The following is an 8877-nucleotide window of genomic DNA, read 5'->3' as shown; positions in this document are numbered from 1 at the left end:
CCTCAAAAGAAAAAAAAAAAAAATTGCCCAGGCTGGCCTCAAGTTCTAGATCCCTCTGCCCCAGCTTCCCGAGCGGCTAGATGACAGGCGTGTGCCACCTCCTGACCACCTTCACCCTTTTCTTGGCTTATGGGTGGGAACCTCACCCAACCCCTCACTGTAACCCTTCACTGTATACCTGGATGCCTCAGTAAGCCTCTGATGTTCAGTTTCCTTGATTAGGAAACCAGAATAACATTTCTTTGTTTCTTTTCCCCTTTTTTTCAGTGCTGGGGATCAAACCCCAGGCTTCATGTAATAGACGCTCTCCCACTGAGCCCTAGCCTGAGTAGAATTCCTGATTTGTTTGTTTTCTGACAAGCATTTTGAATGAGTAACAATGTCATGTGATGCGACTAAGCCTATAAAGTAGATGCTGACCCTGTCCTTCAACATGAATGCTTTGTATTTACTAGTTGTCCTACTTTCATAAAAGAATTCATTCTAATTTTTCAGGCTGTTGTATTCAGTATTATTTATTGGGAACTTAGATTGCGTCATGTCTGGTGTAGTAGAAGTATTTAAAATATTCTTGAAAAGATTGGTGTCTAGCCCAGCTTTGAAGGAAGCTGAGGCAGGAAGATCACACATCCAAGTCCTTCCTGGATATTTTAGTGAGCCTGTTTCAAAAAGGCCTGGGGACATAGCTCAATGGTAGAGCATCCCTGGATTTGATCCCCAGTATCTTAAAAAAAAAAAAAAAGTCTGTTTTAAGGCCATGGTCTGTTAAGTTATAGACTGAATGCATTGAGCTGTGATTGAGCTGTGTGTCACAGTACAAGAGATACTCATTGTTGCCTTGATGTTTCTCTGTAAAGAAACCCTTCTGCTTTCGTTTGTTTTTCCTACTTCCTTTCAAATGATTCACCGAAGTCGGAAGGTGATGTCCTTGTTGTCCAACCCTTAATTGGGTGTGACAGGAATTATTCTCTCCTCCCTCCCCTTCTCCCCTCCCTCTCTCTCTTCTCCTCCTCTTCTCTCCCCTCTCCCCCTCTTCTCTGAGTGTCTAGAATTTTTTTTTTTTAATTTTGAAAAAAATCGTGGGCCCTGGGGAGATAGCTCAGTAGAATAGCACTTGCCTGGCAATCACAGGGTCCTGAGTTCAATCCCCGGCACCACAAAAAAGAAAACAAAACAGAATTTATTTAAAAAATAAAAAATAAAATTGTGGCTACAATTTTGCAAATTGGCATACTGACGGAGACCACTATGAAACAACTCTGAGCAGGATTTACTATTAAGCAGTTGGCTTTTCAACAATCCTCTCTCTGAACTAGCTCATGGCTCAAACTTGCCATCCTTCTGTCTCAGCCACATGCCTCACCGCTCCCTGCTGAAAAGCAGTCCTAAAAAACAAAACCTTAGGAGCTGGAAGTGTAACTCAGAGGTAGTTGGCCTGCATGAGGCCTTGGATTTAGGCTTCAGCACTAAAAAATAGAAGTAAATAGACTGTACTGGTATCTCAAAAGCACGGAGCTGAGTGCTGGGTAATCTTTTTTATTCCATGTTGTTCAGACCTGTAAGGTACTGTATCAGGTCCACAGGCGCACAGACCTGGAGCAGGATGGTAAGAGGGATCACTGAGGAAGCACAAGAGTTGAGCGAGGTGGGCAGGTTGCAGAGCTGTGCCTGAAATGCGGAGTGTCGCTCTAGTTATATTCCAGAGTGAGATGAATCTTTTTTGTAGCTCTTCCGGAGACTGGCTGTCCCCTGTAACATGTTGCTTATTTTTTTTAGAATGCTGATCCTAAGTCATCCCTAAAAGGTGTAAGCAACCAGCTCGGAGAAGGGCCCAGTGATGGGCTGCCCCTCTCAAGTAGCCTTCAGTTTCTTGAGGATGAACTTGAGTCTTCTCCACTTCCTGATCTCAGCGAGGACCAACCTTTCGACATTCTTCAGAAATCCTTGCAGGAGGCGAACATCACTGAGCAGACCCTGGCGGAAGAGGCGTACCTGGATGCCAGCATAGGCTCCAGCCAGCAGTGTGCACAAGCGCAGCTCCATCCTTCCTCATCAGCATCCTTTACTCAGGCTTCTAATGTTTCCAGTTACTCAGGTCAGACGCTGCAGCCACTAGGGGTGACACACGTGCCCGTGGGGGCGTCGTTCGCGAGCAGCACGGTGGGTGTGCAGCATGGCTTTATGCAACACGTGGGCATCAGCGTTCCCAGCCAGCACTTGTCTAACAGCAGTCAGATTAGTGGTTCTGGTCAGATACAGTTAATCGGGTCATTTGGTAACCAGCCTTCCATGATGACCATTAATAACCTAGATGGATCACAGATCATATTAAAGGGCAGCGGGCAGCAAACCCCGTCGAGCGTGAGTGGAGGGCTGCTGGTCCACAGACAGACTCCGAATGGCAACTCCCTCTTTGGGAATTCGAGTTCTAGTCCCGTCGCACAGCCTGTTACTGTTCCATTTAACAGCACAAATTTTCAAACATCTTTACCTGTGCATAACATCATCATACAAAGGGGTCTCGCACCAAATTCAAATAAAGTCCCGATTAATATCCAGCCAAAGCCTATCCAGACAGGTCAGCAGAATACGTACAATGTGAACAACTTGGGAATCCAGCAGCACCATGTGCAGCAAGGGATCTCTTTTGCCTCTGCAAGCTCGCCCCAGAGCTCTGTGGTCGGCCCACACATGTCGGTGAACATCGTCAACCACCAGAACACACGGAAGCCTGTCACCTCGCAGGCGGTGAGCAGCGCCGGGGGCAGTATTGTCATCCATTCCCCCATGGGCCAGCCGCACACGCCCCAGAGTCAGTTCCTCATCCCCACCAGTCTTGCTGTCAGCTCTGGCTCGGTCCACCACGTCCAGACCATCAATGGGCAGCTTCTGCAGACCCAGCCCTCCCAGCTCCTTCCCAGCCAGGTGTCCTCGGAGCATGTCATGCTAAACAGGAGCTCCTCCAGCATGCTCAGGGCCAGCCAGCCGTATTCCGGACCCATGCTGAACAGCCAGAACACCGCTGCTGTCCAGTTAGTGTCTGGCCAGACCTTTGCCACCTCTGGCAGTCCCGTGATCGTCAACCATGCCTCCCCTCAGATCGTGGGTGGACAGATGCCTTTGCAGCAGGCATCTCCAACTGTTCTGCACCTGTCCCCTGGGCAGAGCAGTGTTTCCCAAGGAAGGCCTGGCTTTACCACCATGCCCTCAGTGACTAGCATGGCAGGACCCAGTCGGTTCCCAGCGTCCAGCTCAGCCAGCACTGCCCATCCTGGTCTTGGACCTGCAGTGCAGGCTGGGCCCTCCGGGGCCAACTTCACAGGAGAGCAGCTGGCCCAGCCCAGCAGGACTCCGGCACCAGTCAGTGCATCTCATCGTCTTCCAGTTCCTCCCTCCAAATCTACCAGCACCTTCAGTAATGCGCCTGGCGCAGGAGTGCAGCAACAATTCTTCTGCCAGGTAAGGCCCTCGGGCAGATGGCGGTCCGACAGATTACAGAGAGAAAAATAAAATGTGTATTTACTTGGATATAATTTTTATCTCCCAATGTGTTAGCTTAAAATCTTTAATCTATAATTGGTTACCTCCCCCTTCTCTTTTTTTCTTAACTAAAACATTTTACCCAGGTATGGTAGCACACGCTTATAATTCCTGCACTCAGGAAGCTGAGGCAGGAGGATCGCCTTGAGTTTGAGGGCAGCCTGGGCTACATAGTTCAAGACGAGGCTGAACTACATAGCAAGACCCTATCACAAAAACCAAAGTAAATATTTTTTTTTACCCAGCACAGCACTGTGGTTAGAGTGCAGACTGAGTTCAACCCTTAGGTGTGAGGCTGGGCTTTCTGACCTAGAGCCTGTGGACTGGACTCTCTAGCTTCCTTTTCCTCAGCAAGGAGGTGGAATGATTATGTTGCTAGCTGCGGGGTTGTAGTCCTCCAACTCTTAGCACATTCCCTTAGCATGGGCCCACGTGGCACCTGATGAGAGGTACCGAGGTACTAAAGAAGAAGGCGACTTCAGATTACGCTTACACCCATGGCAGGACTAGTGCTGTGGCTTCTTCTTCAGTACCAAGAGGAGAGCTTCAGGGACCCCTGGAAACTCCACAGTGGGCCTGAGCACAGCAAGGAGAGATCCCAGCCCGATTGTTGGCCCACGTTCCTGAGCCTGGTCTTGTGCAGGGGATTGTCATGGGTGATTGGATTATGTTTCTAAACAGGAACCAATGGCAGGTCATCAGTGTCCAGCCCTCCTTCTCTTCGGCTGGCCTTTGACTCCTCTATTCTTGGTTCCACCATTCTAGGCATGCACAGTGATTCGAGCTGCTCCTGCCCATGTGGGAGGACCCGCTCTACACCCCCATGTACCCCCACACCTGCCCGCCTCATCCTCCTTGCCACTACTTTTCTCCTCTAGTGAGAAGTGTCAAGAACCTTTCTGTTTCTTTGTATCAGTATTTTTCACATCAATCTCTTAAATATGTTTAAAGCAATCTTTTAAAATGATATAGCTTTGTCTTAGTAATTCCACAAAGAATGCTGAGGAAACAAAAATTATGGTCAGAAAAAAAAATTATGGTCAGTGTTATTTGGTATATAGTTTTGGTATCAACTGTGTGTGAGTGTAGACTATATATGTGTATGGAATAATATCAAACTATAGAAAAGTTAGGGGGCCTGCCCATTAGCTCAGTTGTTTAAGTGCCTGCTTAAACAAAGCACTCAAGCTCAGGCTGCTGTGGTTCGAACCCAGATACTAACTGTAAACCAGAAATGCACTAATGGCATCTTCTGGCCTCCAAAAAAAAAAAAAAAAAAGTTAAATTTGCAAGAATTGTGCAAAGAATTAACATATATCTTTTACCAAGATCTAAATGTTAACTTTTGTACCACATTGGTTTATCCTCCTTACCTCTCTCCTTCCCCTACATGTACCACACACACATATACTTTTCAGAGTAAATAGAAGGCCTGATGCCTCTTGACCCCAAAGGACTTCAGACTTCAGTGTACATTTCCTAAAAATGTACACTGAAGTTTGACGTTTCCCTATGTGCAGAATCAGTACAATAAGTCAGCATCAATACAATAAAATAGTCTACAGACCTTACTCAAGCTTGCTAGTTTTCCCAGCAATGTGCCTGAGAGCAGAAGAGGAATAAAGCCATCTTGGCATCATGGCGCAGGGTGCTTGCTCACAGGATCCTGCCTCGTTTCCTGCCCTCCACATAGCTGTGTTGACTTTTACGATCCTGGTTTTTTTTAACTTTTTTTTTTTTTTGGCGGAACTGGGGGTTGAACTCAGGCCCTTGCGCTTGCCAGGGAAGCACTTATTCCACTGAGCCATCTCCCCGGCCCCAATCCTGGTATTTTTGATGGCTACAGATCTGGTTTTGGGGGGTTTTTTTCCCCATAATTTTATTGAGAAACAAATAGCAGTGAGACAGTTTCAAATCCGATTAGTAGGACAGTTTCCAGACCTGTTGTTTTACAGTTCGTTGGTGTTTCTCTGCTGCTTCCTGCTGATTAGCTTCAGTACTTTTTTTTTTTTTTTTTGGTGGAACCTGGGATTGAACTCAGGCCCTTGCATTTGCCAGGGAAGTGTTTATTCTACTGAGCCATCTCCCCGGTCCCCTGATTAGCTTCAGGACATACATTTTTGGCAGGGTCATCACAGAGGTGTTGTGTCCCAGAGGCTCGTGATAGAGATTTGTCCCCTTATTGGTGATACCAACTTTGAAACTTTTGTCAGGACAGTGTCTTCCAGATCTCATCACTGTTTTCCTTTTTTATCTCTAGTTAGAATCTTCTGAAAGTACTTTGCAATTCTAGGTAGCAGATTTCTTACTAAACTTGCCTTGGTTGCCTTCGAGATTCCAGACTGAATCTCTCGTTGGTTCCCTCCCTCCCTCCATCTCTCCTTCCCTGTTCTTTCTTTCTTTCTATTTGTATGTACTAGATATTGAGCGCAGGATGTCGTACATGCTGGACAGCCGCTCCACCACTGAGCTACATCCTCAGCCTGTATGGTTTGAGAAATGGCTGATCTCTTACTGTGAAGGTCTCCAAATGGAAACTTCCTCTATTCTACACTGCTGTGGCATCCACAAGAAGCCTTTCCTTCTCTTCCTTTTACATATTTGTTTGTTTGCTTGTGTGGGTGTGGACTGAAGATCTGTATTTTATTCAATGAGTTACAGGCATTTGAGGCTCCAGTCTACCCAAGATTGGCCAGTGGGCACCCTTCCAGATCAGCTTTTTGCTCCTTTGTTCTGTGTTCATCTTTTAATTTCTCTGTCCCTGAACCAGAATCAACAGTTTCTTACAGGAGACTTGCTCCTTCTAGTGGACATCAGGATTTAGAGACCAGCGCCAGTATGATCGGGGTGCTCACTGCTGCTGGGCTGTCTCCGCAGCGAAGCACGGGTGCTTGTGCGCCTCACATCCCCAGCCCTTCCTGTGCCCGTCCTTCTACACACATGCTTGGCGTTCACACTGATGCTTGCAGTTCTAGCCCACAGCCCCTAGGTCCAGCCACTTCCCTCTTTTCCATACTCAGAGCACCCTTTCCTAACAGGAAGAAACCCAGCACCACTGTGTATTTACTCATTCATTCTTTTGTTTCCTCCATTGCAGAATTTGCAGAATGTAGTTCCAGAATTGCTAATCTGTGTTTTTCATCCCTGTGAAAAACAAACCTAGTAATACTTCACTATCACTTTAGAGCGCTGCCTTTACCCAGGGGTCTTAACGTTAATTTACTGTATTCAGAAGTGAGTTGGTGGGCCAGGGATATAGCTCAGGGGCATAAATGCCTGCCTGGCAAGTGCAGGGTCCTGAGTTTGATCCCCGGTACCACAAAAAAACAAAAAAAAGGAGTTGGCTTTTCTTTATTCTTCCCCTTCCCTTGGCATGGTTATGGGAGTCATCTGAAGTGTAGTTCCATTTCTGCTTTTTTCCTACTTTAGGACTCTTTCCACCTTCCTTACTGATTTTTTTCCTATTTAATTACTTTTGAATACGTGAGCCATTGGTGCAGTGCCCCATTGGAGGCTGCTGGTAACTGACCCTGGTCTGTCTCTGCCTGTAGGAGGCTCCCTCCACCACACCCTCCTCCCCTGCTGCTTCTCTCTCACCCCCTGATCGCTAGTCCTTTGAGTTTCTAGCATTTCTAGTTTATTATTTTCTTGTGTTTGTTTTCACATAAAGACAGATACCTTCATCTTTGCGGGGCGGGGTGGGGGGTGTTTGGAGTTTTTTGCTTGTGCTGGGGAATGAACCCAGGACATCTGCATTGAGCTATATCCCAATCCCTCATTTATTTATTTACTTATTTTTTTATTTTTATTTTTATTTTTATTTATTACATTTATTTATTGTGTGTGTGTGTGGCCAGCTCAGCCCACCAGGGGGCGGGTCTGGCTGGCATGTGGTGCTGGGGATCGAACCGCGGTCCCTGTGCTTTGCCAAGCTTGTTTCAAGTAGGTGCTTTAGACCACTGAGCCATCTCTCCAGCCCCTATTTACTTATTTATTTATTGCAACAGTTAACTAAATTGGCCAATCTGGGCTCAAATTTATCATCCTCCTGTCTCAGCCTCATGCCTGGCCATGCATATTTAAATTCTCTTCATTTTTTGAGACAATTGTTGTTTTTGTCATGGTGGGGGGAATCAAACTTAGGACCTTGAGCTGGCCAGGCAGGCACTTATGCCACTGAGCTAGCTTCCTGGCCCCGAGATAGGTTTTCATTGTGCAGTTCAGGCTGGCCTTGAACTCACAGCAGATCTACTGCTTCAGCTGCCTCGGTGCTGAGATTGCCGATGTGGACTACCATGCCTGGCTTCTTCTTTTCTTCCTCAAAATGAGGCATGCTGTGGATATTCTTCCCTTACTTTGGTTGCAAATGTTTAAATCCCAAACATCCAATGATGGGGGAATGACTAGGCAGAAGTACTACCATGTATAGCCATCTAACATGTTTCCAAAATAATTTTAAATTTGGGGACAGGCTTAAGAAATAATTTTCATCTCAAAAAAAAAAAAGTAATTTTCAGTGAAAAGTACACATGCAAATGTAAAATACTTACTAAGTAAGTGGTTTATTTATACTTTTAGAAAAATGGTGGAGGGCCAGGGGGATAGCTTGCCGGTCTTAAGCACCCGCCTGGCAAGCACAAGGACCTGAGTTTTGTTCCTGGTACCACATGCTGTGCCAGCCCCATGCCTAGCCTGCCACCAAGGCCCGGTGTGGAGAGGCTGAAAACAGGAGGATCACGACGAGTGCAAGCTGTGTAGTGAGACCCTGTACCAAATACATTAAAAAAATTTTAAAAAGAAAGAAAGAAAAGAAAAGAAATGGTGGAGAAACAGCATGGTGAATTAGAAAACTGGTTGCTTACAGCAGCCAGAAACTTGCTCAGGAGGAAGTGCACGGAGCAGCGGCAGCCGCATGGGGTGGAGTGGGTACCCCACGGCAGAGAGGCCTCTGCTATCGTGAAGTGTCCCCTCCCCAGCCTGTCACCACCTCCCTGCACTGTGACTCAAGGCCCCTCCCATCCTTTGGATTGAGATGGGTTTCAGCCCCTCGCTTGGAATGTGGAAGAGTCCAGCGACGCATTCACCTCGTGTCATCCGTGTCCAAGCATTGCTTCTTGTACTGAGTAACTGTGGCTGTGTGTAGACACACAAATATACCTCTGCCTCTTCCCATTTTCTCACTGGCAAACATCACTTTTTTTTTTTTTTTTGGTAACCAGGGATTGAACTCAGGCCCTTGCACTTGCCAGGCAAGCACTTATTCTACTGCACTACCTCCCGGACCCTGCGGTTGTTTTTTTAAAAAAAGTTTTTTGTGTTTTTTTTTTTTTTTTTTTT

At 46.5% G+C, this 8877-nt stretch overlaps 1 protein-coding gene across 4 annotated transcripts in view; it reads left to right on the top strand.

The window, feature by feature from the left end:
• Bicral (BRD4 interacting chromatin remodeling complex associated protein like) overlaps window positions 1-8877 on the top strand; it is a 100360-nt gene that overhangs the window by 62067 nt on the left and 29416 nt on the right. For all 4 annotated transcript variants that reach the window (XM_023719857.1, XM_023719854.1, XM_023719861.1 and 1 more), the window contains exon 5: window positions 1777-3459. In XM_023719857.1, the coding sequence (XP_023575625.1) occupies window positions 1777-3459 (1683 nt within the window). The remainder of the gene's footprint in view (window positions 1-1776; window positions 3460-8877) is intronic.

Source organism: Octodon degus, unplaced genomic scaffold (assembly GCF_000260255.1).
Source record: "Octodon degus isolate 3935 unplaced genomic scaffold, OctDeg1.0 scaffold00005, whole genome shotgun sequence".
Classification (NCBI taxonomy): Eukaryota; Metazoa; Chordata; class Mammalia; order Rodentia; family Octodontidae; genus Octodon; species Octodon degus.
Note: the sequence above shows the minus strand (reverse complement) of the source record. Positions and strands in the feature narration are given on the sequence as shown.